The sequence below is a fragment of the Drosophila virilis genome, chromosome 2 (assembly GCF_030788295.1).
Source record: "Drosophila virilis strain 15010-1051.87 chromosome 2, Dvir_AGI_RSII-ME, whole genome shotgun sequence".
NCBI lineage: Eukaryota > Metazoa > Arthropoda > Insecta > Diptera > Drosophilidae > Drosophila > Drosophila virilis.
Window position 1 is genome coordinate 4,672,908 of NC_091544.1, and position 25,836 is coordinate 4,698,743.

The 25,836-nt window shown below is 37.3% G+C and overlaps 1 protein-coding gene across 2 annotated transcripts in view; it reads left to right on the forward strand.

Moving 5' to 3' along the window:
- KrT95D (phosphofurin acidic cluster sorting protein KrT95D) overlaps positions 1-25,836 on the forward strand; it is a 41,265-nt gene that overhangs the window by 2,814 nt on the left and 12,615 nt on the right. For both annotated transcript variants that reach the window (XM_015171350.3, XM_032438980.2), the window contains 2 exons: positions 20,846-21,190; positions 21,252-21,499. In XM_015171350.3, the coding sequence (XP_015026836.1) occupies positions 20,846-21,190; positions 21,252-21,499 (593 nt within the window). The remainder of the gene's footprint in view (positions 1-20,845; positions 21,191-21,251; positions 21,500-25,836) is intronic.

The following is a 25,836-nucleotide window of genomic DNA, read 5'->3' on the forward strand; positions in this document are numbered from 1 at the left end:
GAATTTCAAAAAGAAACCGACTGTAGAAGTAATTCAAGAACAAATTTGATATGTGAATATGCTGTATGCTGGGTATCTGCCAGTCAGGCATTCTTTTTTGTTTTGTTTGCCTCAGCTGAAAAGGTCATGCACGGGTTGAATCTGCTTTATCTGTCGGACCACATTGTTTTGTTTTGTTTTTTTTTTTTTCGACTACGTTGTTTGTTTATAATTATGCGCTCCCTTGAAGCTTGCCTAAAATTAGAATCTGAGGCGCAAGAACACATTTTGATATCAGCTTCGACTGACATTTGTGAAAGTGTGAAAAGCAAAGTTTTCCCTTTAAGGTCGATTTGCTGCTCCAAACGACCTTTATTCCACACAACTACTTCAGCCTGTCTGTTTTTATGCGAATCGGTTGGGTATCTGCCGGCGCGCATCCATATGAATGCGGCACGTACGGGATTACGGCCGGGTATTAGGGCACGCGGCATTAACGCAACAAACAGTTGCTTCAACTTTTGGTTGAGCAAAAGTACGTGCAGCGAACTGGCCCGAAACTCGTTCGATTTGGCGACAGACATTTAATTCAAATCAAATGCTTTGCTAGCACAGATTACCACAAATTTATTTTGGTCAATGGTTTTCCTTTTTTTTTCAAGTAAAAAGCAGCTTGAAATAAAACGTACATGTATTATTCATCAAGTTATGAGTAGCATTCATAGGGCCACAAACATTCGTATTTATCTACATCCAAAAAAAGTGTTTAAAAGGAATATATACACAAGGTAGTCACAATTTGTCCTAAGTAGTGTTATCTAAGATAGTTAAATAGAGCACAAGCTTACTAATTAAGAGATAGAGAAAAAGGAAATATCAATGACAATCTATATCAATATGCACGAAACTTAAATCATGTAGTTGTTGGATACTTAATTTTATGAAAATCGCCTAGAAAGGCGATAGGCGAAGTGGCGCGTGACGGTTAAATGATGATTTGAAGATTATGTTGAAAAGTTTCAATTACATTGTCAATAACAATATGTATTACTTTTAATATAATCTAAAAATTACATTTCTCTGGCCTTTACTTTCTTAGCCACATTCTCAGTGGCTTTCCAGTCAGATAAGATCTCAAATCCAGATTATGTATCTAACAATAGATATATATTTATATCTGATAACTCAGAGGACAGCAAATATTTTAAGCTGTGCCCTCGTTAAGATTGTGGGTCTTTCTTTTATGGCTTGGGCTAGGTTCGATTTTGTTGCATCCTTAATCTTATCTTTAAATGTGCGCCGACAATTATTTCTACGCAATTTATTTACAATTAACGTATGGCTATAAACGAAATTCTTGCGAGCACATGACGGATCATCAAGATTTTAAACGTACGTACGATTACATATATACATGTTTATATTTGTTTTAGCCATCTTTTCATGGGGTTTTTCGGTGTGCGTTTAAAAATAGATCGCCTGGCGACAATTTCTTTTTGATAAACTCTGAGCAACAGCTTTTCCCCAATGTGAATTTTGTAAACAAGCGGCAATGTTTTTACTATAGATTAATTGAAAGCCAACAGCCAAGCAGAATTAGCCAAATGACATACTTTATCTTGCAGATACATTTGATTTTTCTTGAGGTATTTGTAGCTGCAGCAAGAGGGGCGTGGCCCCGCTAGCCTCTACGTAATTGTGTGTGTGTGTGTGAATGTATCTACAAGTAGAATTTAAAAGAAGACATGCGGCAACAGTTGTTTAGCTCAAATACTCTTCACACAGGCGATTACATTAGCTATAAGTTAGAATTCGCAACAAGAAACGATTGCAAGAATTCCTCTCATGACCATGGAAAACGGGTGGAAATCGAGAATTCTTCTCACAAGCATGGAAATCGATTTGTACTTATATAACTTCGATCCTATAGGCTTACTCTGATATTACTTAACTAGTATTCTATATTTTGTAAGCATTTCTAATTCGTTGAGATGCACAGGGAAAAGTATATATTGTAAGGGTATCTTTTATTGGCTATGCCAAACGAAAAAAGACTTTTTCTAAATATTGTTTTTGATGCGCATGTTGCCCACCAAATTTTAGCCTTGAACTTTTTGTTTGTGCTTAGCAACAACAACAACGAGGAGGAGCACAAACTCAACAATAGCAAGATATACACAAGCTTGTGTATATATATATATATATATATATAGATATCTTTGCATCTACAAACTTTTATAGATGCTCAAGTGTGTGTGTGTGTACATTTGACAAATTGCATAGAAATTTCACTGCAGCAATGTCTGCTGCATTAGCGTTGTTTTTGTTATTTTTGTTATTTGCCATTTAGACAAAAACATTTTCAAATGCATTCAATTTGCGCTGCTTTTATGACCTTTGTTGCTGTTGTTGTTGCTGCTTCAATCTGACTGAAAGTCAGCAACTGCAATGCGTTTCAAATTGATTTTGTATGGAATTTACTGACTGATGATTCATCATAAAGGGGCTCGGCATTCAATTTATTGCACCCTACTTATATATATATATAAAAAAGTACGAGTATATTCGCAACGTATATGCCCGACTGTGCGGTATACTAGGTATTCGTGGGCGTGGCAAAAATAATCATCGTTTAATATTAGATTGGTTAACGGCAACGGTAAAGCAGCAGCAGCTGCTGCCCAGATGAATTTCGCCTATTTTCTTATGTCATAAAAAATAAAAATAATGCAATACAACAATTTTAAATACAAGCCTACAAAGTTATTTAATAATGCAAGTTTAGTTAATGTTATAATAAATATTAAATATTATAATTTATTAAAAATAATTCGCAATACAAAGTGTTTCTTTTTTGTTTAAATATGTAGATCTTAATCTAAATATATAAATATATGTATATATATTTGCATTAGTGCAAAGAAATTATTTATATTTTCGTTAAATTTATTCATTCAAAATCTGAGATCTTTCTATTATAAGTTATTTATATTTCTTCATTCAGTAAACCAATTGACTTTATTCTCTCTCAATCGGAAAGAAAGTTACAATTGCGAAATGCCTCTGATGTGATCTTCTAATTGAATTGATTCCAAGCCACGTTTACTAACCGATTGCGTTGTTGACCCAAATACCAAAAGACCGTTGCTGCAGCCGGAATAAATTCGAGCCCGGCTTGGCTCACATTTCTCCGCAGGGGCCAAAGGGTAGGGGAACGGGAGGCATAAGCGCATTTGCCGCTTAAAAGTTGGCGTTAGGTTAATGCTAATGCATTTTCACCGGCCAGCTGGAAAATCTCTGTGGTCATTAGGGCCGACAGCTTGCGATAGAAGAAGGGGAAGAGTCAATTAGAGTGAAAGAACGACAGCTGGCCAGTGTCTGGTTATAGCGAGAGTGAGAGAGAGGGAGGGGGACTACGTTCTAAACAAAACTGAACAAAGCATGAAAATTTGAAATGCAGTAGTTGGTTGCATGTTGAGTGACAGCAGCAGCAACAGGAGCTGCCAACAGCAACAACAGAGATTCGGACTTAGCCAAGGAGCTTTGGCACAGCCCTCGACAAAAGAGGGAGAAAGCGAAAGCGAGACAGACACAGACAGAGAGAGAGAGAGAGAGAGAGATGGTCAATAGACAACAGCAAGTGGCGGGGCAACGTCAACAAAATGCAACGTCAAAGTTAAGTTTGTTGACTTGTTGTCCGCCAACCTGCGCCAAAGTGGAGCTGCCAACAACAACAATGGCAACAACAATGGCAAACACGATTGGGCCTGGTCTAGTCGCAGGAAGCTTCCGCTTCGACGAGCGGCCAAACGAGCAACGGATGTCAGCTGCATAAATCGTTGCCTGTCGCTCACATCTGCATACACTGCACACACACACACACACACACACAAACGCATACAACACAAACACAAGCACACACCCAGAGACATTCGCATAGCCAAGTCCATAAAACTGCAATTTATTAGCATGTAGAGTACGCTCTGGGACTTGGCCAGGCCCAAACAGTTGAATGTGGCGCAGGTTTTTGCTGTGAGGCCCTGACTTTTATGGAGTAGCCCAACGATAAATACGAAACCAAGTGCAAAGTGCACGACTAACAGATACTCTGTAGTCAGCAGCAGATGAGAGAAAATCAAATATGTGAAATGCATTTAAGATGTGTGTACTATACGAAGAAATGATAATTGTTTAAGCAATCGATGGTTGGGAAACGAAAGAAATTATCGATTCATTAACCACATAATAAATTTAATCCAATAATAAAATATTAATATGGGAATGTTTTTATGTGAAGTCTAGCTTTGAAATACAGACAGATAATCTGTGCGTATATTAAGGAACATATTTTTGGTAGATTCTAGCATTTATAGAACAGACGAAAAGCTGACAAACATTTCCTATAATCGATGTTAATATAATCGATTGCTGCGAAACAGAATAAGTTATCGATAATTTAACCTGTTAACCTTTTAAACACAGATAAAAAGAGGACAGACATTTTATATAATCGATTGCTAGGGAAGAGGACAGACATTTTATATAATCGGTTTTTATATGATCGATTGCTGGCAGAACGGATGAAGCTATCGATAATTTAATCGATTTGTGGTTATTTGTGTGAAGCCTAGTCTAGTCTAGGAATGTATTTATGTGAAATATGTCTTTTGAAATGCAGACAGATTGCGTATAAACAGATAAACATTTATCACTCGATACCTTCATAACCATCATACCCGACAATTGCATATATCCAGGGTGTACGAAGTAATAACCAAAAGAAAAGTAAACAAACAAAAACTGAAACAAGTATGCATGAATGTAAGTAGTTGCAGTCGCCAGGTTTTGCAGTGGATGGCCAACGCAAAATGTTTGTACGGATAGATCTGGCCTGCTGCATTGGCCATAAAAATGCAATCAAATTTGGGATGCAACTCTCGTGTGCATTCAATTTGGCATTTAATTTTTTGTCCAAAACTTTGGGGATTTTTGTATCGTTGGCCACTCGGCCTGAAACGGAATGCCTGTTTTCCATCATGCAACATTAATTTCCGTTATCGAAATGAAAAGCAAAGTTTTGTGCTCAACTTGAAAAGAATTCTTGAATTTAATGGCGTCTATTTAAGTAGAAAAATGAAATACTAGCACACATGGTTAAATTCGAAACGATTGATTGATATGCAAAATAAATAGAAAGGGAAATTAAAATATGTTTTATTAAAAGCAATTTTTGTTATTAATTTTTCAATGAAGTGCTAACTGCACATACTCGCAGAAGTGTGCATATTGATTTTGTCTGTTCGGCAGAGAAAAAATTAGACTTTAAATATGTACTCGAGTTAAGGTGCTTACATTAATTAAGTTGTCAAAACTTGCAGGCAATAAATTAAAGGCTAAAAAAATGTGCTTGGGTTAGCGTTTGTTAAGTAATACTCAAGTTATACATTTAGTTGTTTTTGTCTTCATAATTTACTCTAAATGCGGTATTTATCATTTTGCTGCTCAGCTGTAATATAGATCCATATTTGTATGCAAGAGTTAAGTGTTAAATATCAGGCCTACATCTTTAGCGATTATTTTCATAAATTAAAAAAGACGCTTAACAAATTATTCACATCAGCTTAGTAACCTAAGCACCCAATTTAGCTATAAGAAGACCAACTATAGGCACTCTTGGTGTCGTCCCATCAATTAACGTTCAAGTTCAGCATCCACTAAATTTCAATTAAAATTTTGCACATATGACATGATTAATACACTCTTGAAAGTACGTTGTCACAGCTGAAGATGACGTCGTTGATGACACATGGTCACAGATGAGTGTGCCCGAGTTGAATCAACCCGACTGACTGAATGTGCCTCCTTGAGTCGAGTGTTGCCGTAGTTATTCATGTCATTTGATAATCAAATACGTACACAGACACACACACATACATACATAGACAATATATTCATTAAGAATACAAGAAAATAAAACAAGACAGAAGAAGTTTACTTAGAATTGTTGAAGACTTAATGCTCTTCTATTTATATCTAAACTTGATCAAAATCTCATAGTTATATCAGAGATATTTACTAATAAATAGATAAATATAAATAAATAAAAAGAAGCAAGAATATATTGAAGTTTTGGGGTTTAATATGGCGTTGCCAGACTTGTGAAGTTGGCTGCAGAGAAAAGTAAGAATAATAGATAGAGAGATGAATAGACAAAGATATGAGATATGTTGATAGAGAGATAGAAAGATAGATAGATTGAGAGTTAGATAAAGAAAAAAAGAGACTGATAGACAGATAAATAGAGAGATGGTTGGATAGAGTGGCAGACAGATAGAGATAGGTAGATATATGGAGAGATAAATAGAGAGATGGTTAAATGGAGGGATGGAGAGGTAGAGATAGAGATAGAGATAGAAATAGAGATAGAGATAGAGATAGAGATTGAGATTGAGATTGAGATAGAGATTGAGATTGAGATTGAGATAGAGATAGAAATAGAAATAGAGATAGAGATAGAGATAGAGATAGATAGAGATAGAGATAGAGATAGAGATAGAGATAGAGATAGAGATAGAGATAGAGATAGAGATAGAGATAGAGATAGAGATAGAGATAGAGATAGAGATAGAGATTGAGATAGAGATTGAGATTGAGATTGAGATTGAGATTGAGATTGAGATTGAGATTGAGATTGAGATAGAGATAGAGAGGGAGTTAGATAGAGAGATAGATGGATAGAGAGATAAATCTATAAAAAGCTTGCTCAATGGAGACAGATAGACAGAGAGAGTAAGAGATAAATAGATATATGGATACAGAGATAGATAGATAGATGGATAGATTGACAGAGAGATAGATTGTGAAGGAAAGATAAAAAGGATAGATAGATGAATGCATGGAAAGATATACGGATAGATAAGCAAAGGGAGTAATATAGTTGTCTATGCTGTACACGTGCTTTGAAAAAAGGTGGTATACCCTCTGCAGTGAGTGTATCAAAGCTGTAAATTGATTGAATAGCGAGTCGCAAATGAAACTCTCGCTGCTGAATCATTTCGCATCATTTGAATGTATTTTTTTTTTCGTTTTTTGCTGACAGCTTTGGCTGTGTATATTATATATTTTTTTCTTGGTCTCGTGCCGCCGTCATGTGGCAAAAGTTGACCTGAAGCGAGTTCGGCACATGTGAAGGCAACTGTGAGTGCCCGGCAAGTGGCAGCCGGGCCAAAATAATAATCAAATAGAAAGTGAAAGGCGCCAAAATTCGCCAATCTTTTGCATGTGCCCGCAAATCGAAATGAAGCGAACCCAAACTGGGAACCAAATTGAAAGACAGTTCCACTTTATTGGACACAAGAGACAAAAGCGAAGATTAAAATGGACTTAAGCTGTTAACGATTCGTGGCTGCGGCAATTATGAAATGCCAGCCGTCAAGTTGTTGGCCCAGAAAAAGCGCTTTGGCCAAATTGAAAGAAGCTGCTTGACATCAATTCTGGCTACTTGTACACATTTTTCTCATATACTCATAAATATTACGAGCTACAACTATAATAAAAAAGTAGTTTAAATTTTGCATATTAACGAACAACTTTGACAATCTTGAAAACATGAAGAAATAATGATTGGGGAGGGAGGGGAAAGGCTTCAACTTTGCCACAGCCACTTGGCACAATTTCTAAGTGCGTTGCGGGCAGACTTTTCAGGCCAGAGGGGGAAATGTAACCTGAACGGGTTGTAAGGCTAACAATGCTGCCGATTTCCCAGCACAACTTTTCCAGGCTTTTTTTTTTTTATCACAATTCAGTTTTTTGCCTTTATTTTTATTGAATTCCAAAGTTTGTTTTATTAATAGTTTTTTTTTTTTTATGGGCACATTTCTGAAGATTATTAAAAGTTCGCTATTTTTTTTTCTACTTTATCAGAGCAGAGTTTTATGTTCCCAATAAACTGATAAAAGCGAGAATTTGCCATAAGAACTTTCTAGTATTACTCATCAAATTGTAAGGCAAATGCCTTTCATACTTTAACAAGAAACAAATGAAATTCCTTTGGCTAATTTTTTATAAAAAAAGAAAAAAAAAAACATCTCAACACACTTGCGTTGCAAGAACTAAACAAAAGTTGTTTATTGTTTATGCGGTATGCCACAATATATGCTTTTGTATACAACAACGAGGCATTCATATGTCGATCGAAATGCATGATTTAATTTTAGAAAAACTCAAAAAAAAAAGTATAATCGAAAAGCATCTCAAAGACACCACAGCACATAATTTACAAGTTTTTCAAAGTAACATATAAACATTCTTGTTTTTCAAATAGCATACAATATTGAGGAACATTTGTGTATTGCAAACATATCTAGCATAACTTAAGCATTTATAGATTCCACCTAACAAAATTAAAAGCCATTAAATGCTGCTAAACTCATAAAATAACCTAAACCATAAGGTAGGTCATTTCAATGCTTCTTTAAGTCTGGGAAATCTTTTAAGGCCTTAACTCCTGGACTTACGGACTTCCGATCTCTGTATCATATAATATCTAATTTTATTTTATTTTTTGTGATCTCTAGAAGCTTATTATTTGTATTAACAACAAATTTATATGCATTATATACGCATCCAGGAATTATTTAAAATGATGTCTTAAGATTCAAAGAAAGAAGATTCGAGTTATATGTAAACTAAGTAGCTCCATCTAGGATTAAAGACAGGTTGCGTGGTGTTTTCTAGGTTTATTTTGAAAAAAAAAAAAGAAAATTCAAAGTGAGTTTTAATTATAGGACTTCCCAAGAAATCCAATAAAGGCTCCATCTAGGGATGTTTTTTGAATCTATTAAATATGCATATTTTGTACAGAAATGAACGTAAATAAATTGTACTTTATTTAGGTTAGATCTAAGCAAACCAATTCCGGAATTGAAAACCGAGAAAAATGCAAAATGAACCATTCCATCTCCTGCGGCTTCTATTGTACTCATTTGAATAGCGTCATTTGTAAGTCCCCCGAGACGTGGTATTCTCGGATGTGGTCAAACAATTTCAATTAAATTGAAGAATTGGTCGGTGCCCGGCAACATGGTAGGCGTTGGCATCCTGCTGCGCCGACCACCTGCAGAGTTCGGTAGCAACTATTTGTACACACACACACACACACACACACACACATTAAAAGTTGGCCAACAAGCACTTTAAAGGCAAAGTGTCTGGCGCTAGTTAATTTTATGAGACTGTTTTTACACTGTCCTGCAGCGCAGGCAAACAACAAATTTGCATTGGGGCGTGGCTCAATAATACGCGACGTGGCGCCATCGTCATGGAAAGCCGCTTTGGCCCCCGGCCACGCCTGTTTTCTGTGCGCCTTTGCCTTATATATATATATATGTATGTAACAAGGCTTCCTTATGAAAGCATCTGCTATCTGATAAGTATATATATTCTTAAATAGAACATTTATCTGATATATTGTTTGTTTTATTCAAAGTTTTACTCAGATTCCTAATATCGATAAATATCGATTTAGAGTCAAGGTTTCTAGAGAATATCTCAGAGATTATATGCTCTAGAGAATGTAGTTTGAACAAATGTTTGCTAAATCTGCTAAATGCAGGCTACAGGGTATTGTCTAGTCGCGCACGTTCGACTAAAGCACTCTTGTTTTTTAATTTTCCTATTCTCTTAGATTGCTACCAATGGCTTTTCTTCAATATGGCAACACTTGTCGCGCATTTGTTTAGATTTGTGGGCGGCATTCAGATATTCACATAATTCGAATATTTGGGCAGGGTATATACGCACATGCGTATCATATGTACATATATATCTAAGCATGTGTGTATCTATAAACGTGCACGCGTATTTATTTATGTATTTTATTTATGTTGGAAATTCCGTATCCTCTGGCAAAGTGTGATTTTTTGTTATGTGATTTGCGAAAACGTACGTAAAGTGTCAACGTTATCCACAACTGAATTTGCGTCACAAATTGAGCAAAAGGCTAATAAATAAACAATATCTATATCTGATTTTCTCGTATATTTGGTTTATTTCTGCTGCCCCAGACCCAGACGAAAATAATTGCCAAAAACGCTTTACACATAAATTTCTAGGCGCTCTGTTGCCTCATATTTTGTGTAATTTGTTTAATTTACGGCTTTTATAATTTTTGGTGTGTTTTGACACTTGAAACATAATATGCCCATTAGACACACCTAGGCGAGGTGGTCGACCTTTTACTAGATAATTAGCTGCAGCCATTTATTAGATAAGCTTACAGAAATTTATTTTACAAATATTTAGTTTGCAAGTTTTTGTGTTATATTCAATTGCTGCATATTATATTTAATTAATTATATTTTTTTGGCAACTAAACTTACGCTTAAAATATGTTAACTTCTCTAATCTAGCTTAATCTTTCACGCTTACAAAGGACTAAAAAACGAATCGCCTTACTTCCTTATAAAGTAAATATTTACTTTTCATTTTTCAATTCTGCATTTTATTGTTTATCTAAAAAAATCACTGACAAACTATTTTCTCTACAATCATATTTGACTTACGAAATTCTGCCTGCAGAATTTCAAATTTCCATTTTAAGCGCATTAACAATGCACAAAAGACTTTAGATAAGTATTTAAAATGCAGTCAGAGAATATTTAATATGTTATATGGAAAGCCAGGTCTTCCAGGAACAGGATTATTAAGCAAACAGCAACTAGCTCTGGGTTGCGACCTCTGTGCAGTGTGAGTAGTTTTAAATGAGTACTTTATCTTCATTTGTAGTAAATACAAGTAAGTTCTCTAGTTGGGAGTGCCCGACTAGCAGACACTCAGTCCAGCTTTTTTCTTTGCATAAACAAAAAAAAAACACACACACTTGTCTTCTTGTGTACAGCCTCATCTTAATGAAATGTTCAGCGCTTTAATATGTCTTTGATAAATCTGAATTAACTCGTAAGACTTCCTGCACAAACGAGTTTCTCCCAATTTCGATTAAATGTAGGCAATATCCAAGCGATAAAACATTTTTAATTGGCATATACTATACATGATATGATATGACGTTTCAAACCGACATTATATCCGCATGTGGAGCCGCGGATATATGTCGGTAGGCCTGTGACATAGCATAACAGTATGTGATTTGGTATAAGTGTGTGTGTGTTTATATATTTGAGTAATTGTGCCCTGAAAATATCATGAAAATCGGGCAATAAAAATCAAAAGTTATTCAATATAAAATATAGAACATTTGCCGGCACATTAGTTCCTGTATTATTCATGAATACATACTTAAGTATTTGTGGTATTTATATTTTGCTATATTTTATAAACTTAAGAATTGACATAATCGTGCTTTTAGCAACCAGGCAGGGTATTTTGTGGCCGTTCTGGTTTTATTTTGGCAAGCATAATTTTACTTGCAGTCTGTTTATATTTAGCAGCTGCATTGTTAGCAAATTTTTCGTTGCGAACCTTTGTTCTTTTACTGAAAAGTCAGCCAACTGTGTTGGTCGTTTCGTTTCAATTGATTGCCCGCTGCCGCCAGCCCCGGCCGCGCCTGTCGCCCCCGTCCATTCAACAGTTGATGCCCCGCTGGCCCTCGTCAACATGACGTATGAGTAATCGGTTGACAGATTCATTATTAGTTATTGCTTATGAGTGTGTGTGCGAGAAACACACACATACACATGCGATATGTGTTTAATATCCAAGCCGTTGAACAATTTGTTAATGACCCATATATCATATGACCCACTGGCCACGCCCCCTACCTAGCAGCCAGCCAGCCAACCGACCAACCGACCCTCGCTTTTTATGAAGCACTGTTGCGGCTTCTGTCAGTTACGCGTTGCTTATTTTGTTTCTCCGGTTCACTTTTCGCCGATTGTTACAAAATCAATTGGCCAATGCCATTTTATTGATTGCATTTAACATTCAAGCTACTTACATACATTCATACATACATGCAAATGCATACATCACAAGTTGTTAAGTTGTCATCATCGCTCAGCATTGTGCTTAATCCATCAAATTTGTTTTTGCGAGTTAGGAGTCTGCCTTTATATAAATAAAAGTAATTTTTAAAATATACTTACGTTTGCAGGCTAGCGGTAAAATAAATATACTTTTAAACAAAACTAAAAGAAAAAGTGTTAGACTAATTTTTGACTAATTAACGCTTAATACATTATTGGTTAAAGAAAACTTATAATGAATATGTGTATAGTCCTAATATGACACATCCGTTCCTCTAAGGAATATATATTGAAATCAAAGTTACAATCTTTTTACGCAAATGTATGTAAGTGGCAAAAGGAATCATATCCGACCGTATAAAGTATATATTCTTGATCTGCATCAATACCCAAGTTTCTCTAACAATGTCCGTATGAATTAACGCGTCGATCTGAAACCATAAGGGCTAGAAACTAGAGAAGTTTTTAAAGTAGATACACTTAATGTCGACGCAGTAAGAGACAGTTTCAACACATCTATAACATAGTCCGTTCTATTAAAATATCTAATTTATATCTCAGATCTATAAAAAGCTTGAGACTTTCGTATACTAATCACAGATCCAACATATTTTAATCTTTGGCTCGGGTGAACCTCTGGATGTCATTTTTATGTGCTAAAAATGACGAAAGATCGGACAATAAGCACCGAAGCAATGTGTAGGAAGCTTGAGTTCTTGTGCCGGCACAGAGAAGCTTCTGGCTGAGCTTTCATGATATACCTCGATATTCTATCTTCAGTTAGATTGTTTCTAAACCGCAGTAAAAAGTAATATATTAACTAGTTAACTAGTTCTGCTGACCTATGCAATAGTAAACTCTGGAATTTCGAATAGTCTTCTTTTTGGCCTTTTTAACAGACTACTTGCTAAGCAAAAAAGGTGTGAAAATGCATTAAAAAAACTATTTAGCACTTTTGCTGCAATTTTAAATGTCAATTAACGGTTTCCATTTTAATTGGCCCTTGAATATTTATACTGTTGTGGTTATTATTGTCGTTGCCTCACCTGTTGTAAAATGCAGCATGTCGTATAGCATTTTTCAATTATTGATAGCCCCTTCGACTCCAACTGTGCTGTGGGGTCGAAGGGGCGTGAACTTGCCGTGCTGCCAGTGAATGAACTGCAGTGACCTCTGCGACGTCATAAATTCAACACCCTTTTTACCCCATTTTGTAGCCTTACATTTGTTGGCTCTTATTGTTGCCTTCAATTGCAAATTAGTTGCTAATTATTGCAAATTGCAGCCGTAAATGATTGATACTCAATTTGTGTATTACAGTCTAAGGGATAGTCACATTTGAAGTAGACAACATTACAAAAGATGTAATTATATAAATGCATTTAGAAAGAAGACAACTTAAATGATTGTAATACCATTTTGTAGAAAGAGTGAGAGAGAGGGGGAGAGAGTAGTAGTAGTAGAGAGAGAGTAACTATTGAAAAACAGCTTTAGTATATAATAGTATACTGTAGATACCACTAGTATCTGTACTGTATAATACTATTGTACAGAAACTAATACGAACTAATTCTACACCTGAACAAACAAAGCTCTATTGTTTAAAATTACAACATTATTGTACTAATATTACACAAGACTCACAAAACTTTTACAGAAATGCTGTTAATACTATTTGGAAATGAAAAAATAATTATAATACCTTTTGCAAGATCATAAAAAATACTGTTCGTTTAAGTTTAAAATTTAAAAATTATAAAAATACCAAAAAGCTACATATTCCATAATAAGACTAAAAACTAAAGAATATTATGATTGAAATACCTACACATAAGAACAGCCCAAAATACTGTCAATAATAAAATAAAATAATACTAAATACTAAACAAAATAATTTATATAATGCTACTAAAAAAACACCCCCACAAAAATACTAATCAAAATACAAATCTAAAACAAAGCTAAGCTGATATTTTTTCTTAGCATCAAACTACATTATTATTACAGGGTATTTCGTAGGCGCATAGCATGCTCTAATACTGAAATTTGTTGCTATTGAATGTAATTACGTTTACGTTTATTCGGAATATTTGAGCGTTTAGATACTTTAAGCTGAGCTGCCCCTTGTTCAATCAAATACTCAATGTTCAGGCACAGTTGCCAGCGTGTGGCCCATTGCACGGTGCTCGGCTGCCATTTCCGGGCATTTGAGCATTGACGGAGAGGCATGCGTAATTCTCGAATTAATTGAATGGCCCGGCGCACGGGGCGTACAGACGTGGGTCTCGCTCGCGGCATGCATAAGTAAAATGGCATACGAAATGCATTTGATCAATAATGCAATGGCCCAGTATGTACAGGAAGAGGGGAGAGGGCGGGGTATCTGGGGCTGGCCCAGACTGGCGCCGTCGCAGAACTTGTGATTAGACCGAAAGCTTTTGTTTTTTTTGGGGTGGCACCTCCTTATTATACACCCACCTTGCGAGTATGTAAAAACTGGTTTCGTGCCTTAAATTCATTAGGAATTTAAGGCCCGGTCGTTCAATGCCCGGCGACGCTTTAAGCGTTTTATAAATTCATGAGTCATGCCAAGTCAAGTCGGGCAACAAATCCTTTATAAATTACAAAATTCGACACCAACATTTTCAGCAGGTGTGTATTGTTACACCCAAAAATAGTATGCATGTCCATTTGCGGGGATTATGTTTATGTAAATCGATATGTTGTATTTTAGGACACACTCACACACACACACCATGTGGCCATACTTAAATGAAACCCTAAAAATGGCCCATAAGTCGCGACATCACATTAGCCAAGAGTAATATAGGCTGTAGGCTGTTCGGGTCCGGGATAATGACGTCTGGCTTAAATGGGTAGGGCGGACTCTGACATTGATTTCTGCTGGCTCAGTACTCAGTTGTCTGTGTTCTCATCGTTGTTATTGTAATGCGGCGATTTGCTGAGCAATGACACTTGACGTCGTTCTGTTTGTCTGTTTTAAGACCCGTTCTTGTTGTCCTTGAGGTCGCGGAATTAAGCGACTCTTTGTCATATCATCTATGAATGTACAATAAAAATATGCAAATGCATATATGTATTTACGAGGGGCAGCCTGTTAAGTTTTTTATAAATTGTCCCATTCAAGCAACAATTGATAAAATTAATTTTGGAAGTGTGTTAACATTTCGTTCCAAACTGTGCAATATCAGAAAGTTAAATCTGACATATTTTATAAATTTGACCAACTTAACTTTAGTTAAATATGTAGCAGGGTAAACGCACAGCAACATTTACAGACATTAAGTCCATTTAACATTGCCATTCATACGCCTTAACATAAACATTAACATTAACATGCTCTATAACATAATTGAGCATAACATAGAGAGCTAAAAGAAGAAGAGGAGGAACGAAGGAGAGATGAAGAATAATAACTGACTATACCTTCGACTCCAGGCTTACGAATGTCTCAGTCAATCAAAGCGAGAACTTATTACGATTCATAATGCGTCAAGTGACAAGAAAATTCATAGCAAATTAATAAGATATAGTTACTTTTATATATTATTATATATTAAATATATTATTAATTTAACTGAATGCACTCAAGTCTTCGGAACTCGACAAACGGCCCTCGTTTGGTCGGCGCGGAGGCGGCTCTCTGCCATTGTCGCGCTCGGGCACTTGTCATTTCAGGAAATGCAAAATGCTATTTAGGTAGAGCCCCTCCTCGTTTGCGGTTTCTCATGAGTCATGAGTCATGAGTAGGGAAAACATTTGTTATGGCACGCAAATGAAACGCTAACTGCGCGAGTATTTGCCAAGTGAGCGCCAACCAACTGCAAATTAACATGTTAACAAAATTGCCGGCTATCTTGCTGTCTGTGCCACTGTCTGGTCTGTTAACAGCAGCCCACAACGGCAACAACAATTGTGGATCATCATGATAAACCTGTAGCTATACACAAGTCACACGCAACAGAGAAACACATTTTTGAAAATAACTTGTGTATGCTTGTCACTGCCTTGTTCTTTTAATTATGTCAAAAGGTGCTGATAAAATGGGTGTCACAACAAAAAAACAGTCTGGATGCAGAATAGCGATGCTCGCATACGCTAAAAGACTTTTGAACAAAGGCACGACAGCTTATCTAAGAGATACATCTGCTGTTTACATGCCTCTTACAAGCCAGAAACTGTTTGTAACAGCGCGCCATAGCTGTTATCGCAACAGAAATAATGTATGTAAATTGCTCATTGTTAACATTTATTTTAGTTCTTCAACTCAAGAGTACTTTTAGCTAAGAGAGCAGAAACTTTACATATCGGAGAAAAATCTTCATTAATAACTCTTAACGCTCATGTTGAACAGATTAGACAACAACAACTCATGCTTAACAACTTATAGTTAACAGATAATAAATTATGTAAACATTTCTCTGTAAACATTGAACATAGGCTGTTAACCAAATCTGTTGGCGAACGTAACTTAACATAAAGTATTTAAAATATTTTTATATTTCTTCGCAACTTCTTGACTATTTTCGATAATAAGTAGGTGATTCTTCTTCTGCTGCTATATCTTGGCATATTTGCTGATTGTCAAATCCAATAGAAAATTTTTCAGTGCGCCATCAACTTGAGTAGAAATGTGAGCATACCCTCATCTAAAGAGCCGCTCAGAGCATTTTCCATTTGTTGATTGATGCTTATCATGATGGGGGACTGATGGGTCGCGTCCGGGTCTGGCTCTGAGTCCGAGTCCGGGTGCGGGCAACGCGCCACTGACACCGTTTTTAAGCGCAGCTATGGAGCAGTTGATGATGGGCAGAAAGGGGATGGGAGGGGTGGGTTGTTGGGTCTCGCTGTTTGAATTTATTTATGCGCAGCATTTTCATATTTAGCTGTTTGATTTTTTTGTTTCCACATCTCATTTAAAGCTGCAAAAACTTCCACTAATCAGGTTCAATTTGTTGCGCGTAGCTCTTCGCTTTTCGCTTTGACCTTTGCTGAATTTACAAGATAGCAGCTGATACTTAAACCTAATAGTTGCTGATTAAGCAATTAATACTCGGCGTGCGTTTTATTAACTATTCCACTGAGTACAACTAGTTAGTTGGTTGTAATTGGTTGGTTGAGGTGTTGAAAACCAATTAAGATTGTTAGATTACCTGTAATAGCTTTCGCGCTCTATACCTGGCCTTTCAATTAGTGTGTTAATCGTTCAAGGCATTCAGATTTTTCTGATATCAATTTATTTGTTATCTACTTGGCACAGCTCGCTTTTCCGGGTACAATGAACCATTTCATGTCGTAAACCCGAATTTGAATATTTAATGAAAGTAAAATGAAGAAAATTCGTGGGGAAATGCCTGCCGGCACTGTTCGACGTGTGTCATTCATAATAAACCGACAAATTCGCATTGACAATGCTGAGAGCAAAAAAAACACACAAAGCTCCCAAAAGAAAACCCAAAGCAAATCAATAGCAACAAAGACGACAAAAGTCACTTTACATTGACCGAGTCATTCACATTGCCGCAACAAAGACAGCCAAAATGCAATAAAAACAAGTATTCTGTGGCCGACTTGGGGATACCCTAGAATCGGCTTCTTATTGAAACCTTCGGATCTTAAAGATGACATTCCAGATGATATTATTCGCTAGACCATAAAATGTATACTTTAAGTTTTTTGTGTGCGAAGAACTTTTGAAATATTCTCGACATGTGTATACTTTTCTCGTTTTCTCTAGACTTAGAAATATGCTCAAAAAAGATCAAAATTTAACGATTGAGAGAAAATTGTTTGCGAAGAGAAACATATACTTTGCCTCCATTTGCAATATGCATTAATTTTTTGCAAAAAAGAAACTATCATACCTTGCTTTAAGCATTTTAATGGGTATGCGATACGAAAAAGGGGCGTGTGCCTTTTTTGCCAGTTTCAGTTTGCGTGTGTGTGTTTCCAAAAATAAACGCAATCAAAAAAGAGAATACAACAAAACGAAAAGTTGTTTTTATAGGCCAACATGCAAACCAAAATGCCGTCAAGTGCATGCAAAAAATAGTCTCTCACGAAATCATGAACTTTCGCAGTTTAACAAATTGAACAATTAGGCAACGATATAAAAACTACAATATATTAGTCTATCTCATTTGGCAATTTTTGATAAGTTAACCAATGGAAAGTAAAACTAAAAGTTAAATATGTAAATCAAACAATAAAAAGCGCTTTGGGAATATTGATCAATCTTTGCGATATAGTATATATACTATATACATTTCTATATAAATCTTAGTAATTATTCATTCGTATTATAAGCGAGTTCAGTTGAAAAATACATTTAAACTTTTCATTTGGAATGGCTTTGTCCTTTACGGAGACAGATTTTCATTTTGAACTTTATCTGCGTGGCATTCGAGCATATTAAATATGCTTACCAAGAAATGAATATCATTAAAATTCTCATTAAAAATTAATTTGGAATTTTAGATGTACTGAATCAGCATTTAAATGCATTAATTATGAATTGCACAAGCACTGCATTAACATTTTTTTATTATCCTTGAGCATTTAACGTAATCCTTTTCACTTTGCTTAATAACTTTCTGAGTTTTTCTGTATGCGATGTGCGTAAGTTAAATTGCATTTTTCCTAAGCGATTTCTGGGTAAATACAATAAATTAAATTTATGATGCTGCTCTAGAATGAGATAGAATGAGATGGGGTTAAAGATGCCGCCTTCAGGCGTTATAAATAATAAGTAAAGGTATAATAATAAGGCTGAAAAGGTAAAGTGAAGCCATCGATATACCCGTCAAATAGAAAGGTCCGCTCGAGTCTGAAGAATATCGTTTAGAACCGAAGAAGCCAGATAATGTTATTATAAAATATATAGGTTAATATAGTTCTTTTGGCTATAAACTCGATGTTGATGAACACGTGCCGTACTTTATGGTAGTGTGAAAAAATGGTTAGATATGCGCGAATCGCATTCAGCCTTGAAAGGCGCACCCTATACGGCTGGAACTGACCGACTAGCCATATGGCTATGTATATAGATGTGCAGCTGACGCGTCTAGATTGAATTTGAATAGAGTAAGCGGAGAGAGGTGACTGCTTGAATTATTAATTAATTAGTTTATTGTGTGACGACTCCGAACTTGGCCCCAAACGGCATTCCAGGCCAAGCGCTTTCATAAAGGCGCTTAGAAAGAATACAATTGCCATAGCACTACACGAAAAAAAAACAATGGACAGCAACAATTCATCTGTTTATCTGAGCCCAGCTTGGCTACGCTCTCCATTTGCATTTCCAGCCGGAAATGTGTATTATGACGATTGCCTGACCCAAATGACGAGTGCTGCCCCCATGTGAACTCTCTCGTTTGCAGCAAAACACACAACACAAAAGCACAAAGTGCGCAATCTTTAAGCTCTTTGTATATCGCACTATCTCATTTTCTTTGTGCTGCATTGCATTGCGAGGCATAATTAATCAGGAAATAATTTATTTTTATATATGTATCTGAAAGATATTAACGTTCGGTCAAAAAGTGCTGACCAGATACATCTTCGCTAACATCCTCAAAAAAACATTTTCCTGCTCTTGTCTTTGGCTCCGTTTTTAAGTTATTCAGATATATTTTTTTTCTTTTCTTTTTTTCTTTTCTTTTTTTAGCTTATGAAATTTCATTTCCTTTCGTCATATTTTTATGAGCAATTGCGTTGAGTGTTTTATGTGGACTTTATACGTTGCATTTAACTTCTTTTGTATACCCTGTAGCCTAAAGTAGAAATTTTTATTGCTAAAATAAAAAAAAATGAAAATATTTTTCTTCTATTGTTGGGCGCACAAAACCTGTTTACAGTGTATCTCCAAGTCAGGCATGCTCCGAGCTTTCGTCTTTATAAATTTACGTTTTTTAATTGTTATGCAAATGATAATCTTGGCATAAAATTAATTATTTTGTATTTGTTTTTATACGCTGTAAAAATGTTTTAATTGCAACTTCGTTGAATTTCACTTTGTAATTAATTTTCCTTGAATTGAATTGAATTCCTTGCGAACAGCTGTCTCCAGATTGACACCTAATTTGTTGTTTATTAAAGGCAGCAACAAAGTAATAGGAATCGGATTACAGCGGCATATTAAAAAATAGAAAAACAAGCTTGATTCTAAAGTAGATTAAACGTGCACTCTACATGCTTTACATTACACTAATTTCATGTTTAGTTAAATATACATCGAGCTAAATATTTAGCCCACGCAAAGCTGGAAAACAATTTGTAATATTCTCTCGCAATTCCCACTAATGAGTTTGTGCTCAGCACAAATATTTTGCCGGGAAATTGGAAAACGCTCAAGTTACGCATTAAATGGAATGCGAAGTCGTTTGCAGGCCCAAATACATTTAATTACAGAACTCAATACAAATACATTACAGCCTAAACAAATATGAATTCCTATGAATTCAGCTGAAGTTTTCAGTTTGATGTAACCAACTTTTTATGCCATACAACACAATGATGTGTTTATTTTTTTGTCTTTGTTGTGCCACAATTTCTGTAAAAAATATAATTATACTAATCAAAAATATAATAAAATATAATTAATATAAAGCAATGAGCTTAGAAGCTATGATGAATTAAAAGATAAGCTGCATATTTAATTAAATGGAGCTTAGACAAAACTCCTAATATATTTCTCAGTTTATTCTTGTTAAATGGCTTTTAGCTGCGTGTATAAGTCCGATTTCATTTAAATCTAAATTTTAATAATAAAAGCACTTAATTTTCTTCCACTCGAAGCCTGAAAATTATGAAGAAAGCCGTCGAAGTTAACTTCTAATAAACAATTTCTTATTATATATTTGCAGACTCTGCTCGTTGACAATAACGCGTCTCTCCATCCTGACCCCGCTGCCCGGAGACACGACTTCGCTTTCGCTGGCGGTCAAAATGCAGAGCTCAAAGCGAACACTGCGCAGCCACGAGATACCCATCAATGGCACCGCTCTGACATCTATGGCATCCAGCCGGGAGAGCTCCATGCAAGGCAACTCGCCGCTGGCCAATGTGATCGGTGGCTCCGGCCTGATTGGCACGCCGGGCAATGTGGGCAATGCGGGCATTGGTACCGGAGCGCTGCCACTGACCGAGACGGAGCTGGACTTGCACTTCAGTCTACAGTATCCGCACTTTATCAAGAGAGACGGCAATAGGTGAGTTAACGCATTTAACCAATCCAACACGCACTTCATGTCTCTTTCCCACTGATTGCAGACTGGTGATTTTGCTGCAGCGCCGCAAAAAATACAAATCGCGCACGATTCTGGGCTACAAGACGCTGGCCGAGGGCATAATACGCATGGATGCGGTGCTACAGAAATCGATGGACATGATCATTGAGCTGAGTGCATCCGGCAAGAACGGCAGACCCGGCACTGTGGTTGCCTGCCTGCGCGCCGAGCGCGTCTCCTCCATTCCAGTTGACCATGACAATAAGAATAACAACAGCGTGCTGCTGGCAGGTGAGTCACCATCGGCAAATCCCTACAATTATCCATGCGGTCCACTCCATGCTGTCCATCTACGCAGCCAAGCAACTAATTGCCAAATCCATAAAGCACGCATGATCATCAATATGAGCGGGGGCGACGAAGGGGAAGCAGGCCCTGTGAGCTGGATCTCTCTGTTTCTCTCTCTTTCTCTGTTCTGCTGTTGTTATACTTATATATATATATATATATATATATCTATATACATATATATCTATATCTATTGAAGATGATCCCAATTTGAGTTTATGTTTATGGTAATTGCTTGTGAGACGCGACGAGCGATTCATGACGTCAGCCTTACGCGCCGCATACTTCAAATATATTTATGTATATTCTATTTTTTTTTTTGTATTCTACTTACCATTTGCTCCTTTTGTAAACGCAATCTATCCAAGATTTCGCCATGTGCTTATCTGGGTTACAGCAGCCATCTCCATCGCATGGCAACAGCAGCAGACGCGTCCCAGAATTTGTCTTATGAGTGTGTTTCATTAAAAATACTTTCCATACACTTGCTGGCGGTAATATAATTTTGTCGCGAACTGTGCGACAGCGGCAACTCCGACCAGAAATTCGCTATATTTTTGATTAGTATTATTAATTGTAGTATAATTAGTCAGACTTTTAAAAACCCGCTTACTTTATAACTTCATTATTTTTTATAATTTCATTTGCTGGTGGCATCATAAATCAAAATGCAGTACTGAAAATGACTTGTAGCTGTTTCTAGATGTTTGCCACATTTCAGCAAGAGTATTTCATCTGCGGCAGCTGCCCAAAATGTTCTATTTTCGTGCTCAAAGCAGACAAACCAATCGCATTCGCAAGCCGCAAGCATTCTAACCGCAAAACAGAAGAATTTTGCGAAAATCCAATTATGAAAATAGCGCAGCAAAGGAAAATTCCTCATTTAGAGCCTGCGGCGGCATCTCACAGCAGCAACTTGCAACATACGGTCAAATTGTTGAGCTCCGGGCGGAAAGTGGCCAAGGTATGCATTGTGGCGCACTTTGGGGACGTGTTGCAGCAGCAACGTCCTTGCAACCGCATTTGTTGTTACACAGTGTTCGATGTCGCCGGTTGAGGGTCAAAACTTATCGCTCGCCACTTGGCAGCTGGCCCAAAATTATTGCCAATTGGGACTGCCCAGCGCTTAGGGATCAGCCGCGCCGGGCGGGCGGACGGGCGGTTTGGCTGTCGAGTAGTTTTCAGCGACAGCTGTTGAATTACTTCTGGGGCCCGCTTTCTAATTTGCAAAATTAATTTCGGTCGCACGGCATGGGGCGAGCAAAAAAAAAAAACCTTTTTAACCTCCAGCTCATTTTGTCTATTGATTTTTTCCTTTACCTTTTCTGTGCGGCCAACAAAGTGCGGCGGTCGTCAATTGAGCCAAGAACGGTCGAAGGCAATTGCACGGGCAGCCACAACTGGAATCAAGATTCCGATCCAGCAGCAAGGAAAAGCATCCCTTGTAGACAATTTGTCAGGCTAGTTTTCATATTCCACGAATTTTCCATTAATCTCAATGGGCTTTTGTGCCTGTTGCCTGAAAGCCCAAAGCCTGTGAAACCCATCAGCTTGCTAAAGAAAATATTAATTTTGAATATATACAATACAGTTATTTAGCGAAAATTATTACGGGTTTTCCCAGGACAAACAGCTATATGAAAAGTTAAATAATGAAAATAACAGTACTTAAATTCAAATTTTATACGCTTACGTTGCAAATTGTTTATTATATGTTTTCATCTAATTTCGAATGGGATGCCAAAAATCCGAGAAATAAGCTATGAAATATATATATACAAATAGTATTCAGAAATAGGACCAAAAAAAATGCTAAATGCTAAAAATAATTTGTGTTATCAGTTAAACATTTTATTGAACTGGGCAACAATTATACCGCAGCGACAAGCTATAAGAGAAGCAATCAGGTGTGCTTATTTAAAAGGTATAAATAATTGTGTAAGCGCTGCCAAGATAAATGGAAAGAAAGCATCCTTCAGTATGCCGCCGTAGGATTGCCCGAACATTGTCATTTGTAGCTGCTGCTGCTGCTGCTGACAGGAATTAAGTCATTTGTCCTTGTGCGCCAGAGATAAGCAGAAATAAAGGAAAATGTAAAAAAAACGAGAGCAGGGAAGAGGCTGAGCACGAATATGACAGTCAGGCAGGTGGCCGGATGAGGCCGCCGTCGCCCCCCTTCTCTTCGGACTGGGATTGGGCCCGGACCCCGCCTGTGAGCTACATATACATATTTATCGTTGAGTGTTTAATGGCAAAATGCGTAAATTATGTCGAGCGTTGCTAGGGCGCATCATTGTTCACAGCTGCTACCCCCCCCCCCCCCCCCCCCATCCTCTGTCTCTACCCACTGCCCCCCTGTCGCACTGCTCCACTCCCCCTGACATGCCACTCGCTGTTGTGTCGGCTGTCATCTAATGGCAACCTCCGCTGCCGCCGCTGCTGCCGCTTTGGCCAAGGTCAAAGTAATGTAGTACTTTTTGCTGTGTGGCACTTTTTTTTTTTTGAATACCCTGCACAATTTGATGTAAAAACGAATGTTTTGCATTTGTGCAAATGTGTATGTAACAGGCAGAAGGCATTTGCGACCTTCAAGAATAAACTTATGAAATTCCCAAGGTGAGGTGCTGGAATATATGTCTATATAGAATGAAGTTGGCCACCTTAACATTAAGACAGGGTATCTACTAGTCGCATACTCCTGATACCGGCGCTCTGGCGTCTTTTTTCGGTGTTGTTTATCTCTTGGTTGTCAGCCACCGCCGCAGCCATGGCACGTCCAGCCACAAGAACAACAACAGCATCAGCTATATACACCCATATATATATATATATATATCAGCTATGTATATATATATATCAGCTATATATATAAACATTAAATCAATGTCGTTCGTCGCGTTTCAATACGCTTTACATTACGTATACGCCGCGTTGAGCGCGTGGGCGTCCATAAGTGTGGCATCTCATGAGAGAGGGGTATCTTCGTGGGGGGTTGGGGTAATTTTTCCCATGACTCGTCCTCTACATTTTGGCCGCTAATGATAGCCAGCCACTCCTCGCCGGCCCGGCGAAACACTTTGTCTGCCATTTTCAGTTTGTTTGCATTCATATGAACCGCAGTTCGCGGAATTCACGCACCTACAACAAGTTGAGGTGGAATTTTTACGTTTTCATGGAAATTTTATTAATATGCATAATGTAGACCAATGCAGATGGGAATCGGCGTGCAGTATATAGCGCATTAGTCTTCGAATAAACACATAGTCATTTTGTGTATAGGAATACTTTTGTAGATAATTAATATCGTTTTTGATAGCGCATTTTTGTTGCTTTGGTATCTTCATCCGGCAGGAAGTAGCTTATTTGGGGAAAGTATTTCGCCTGAAAGATGAAATCGTTGGGAAAGCTTGGGTTTAGAAGCATTCTACAGGGTATACAATCTTCGGCTTACCGCATAGGTATTGTCTTGGTTGACGCTCCAATTTACAAGATACACTTCAATATGCATATATATATATTTAGTTGAAAGAGCGCAAAAGATGAGCCGAGCGAGATACAAAGGGGCATTATCTTGTCATTACGATATAATGACAAAGGCCATTGCAGATATAAACAAAATAATTACAATGCAGTTGCTGGTGTTGTTGTTGCTGCTGCTGCTGTCTGCAGATGCGGACCCAAATCGCAGCTGCTGCTCTACTTCACCTGGCTGCCGTGGTGATTGTTGTTGTTCACTCGCTGGAGATAAGAATATACCCCAAGTCTGCTCAGCAGCCAAGGAGTATAACAGTCTGGAGTATAACAGTCAGTCAGGGCGCGACGTTCCTGGTCGAGGCCTGCATATGCGCGAGATGCTTGTTTTCTAATCAACTGGTTTTCTAATCAGTTAACTGTTTACTTAATGCTGTTAAAAGTAACACTTATCCACGCGCAAACAAAAACAAAACGCACACACACACACACACTCACACTCGTATACGCTACATTATTTAGGGCCTCAAAGTTTTGTCCGCTTTTTCGCTTTACACGCTTGTTGCTTGGGCACGCGATGGGCTGCTGCCGTTGCCGGCCGGTAAAGGCTCGGAATCGAATAGTGTGCGATTGATAACGGCAGCAAAACATGCAACTTAATAATTAAACAGAAAACAAACGGACAGACGAACAAGCAGACCAAACAAACGAACCGATCAACGAATTACATGCAGACAAAATAACAAGCAATAGGCTGACGACGACGCGACGATGACAACAGCAGAAATGTAATCAGACTTTTTCTTTCG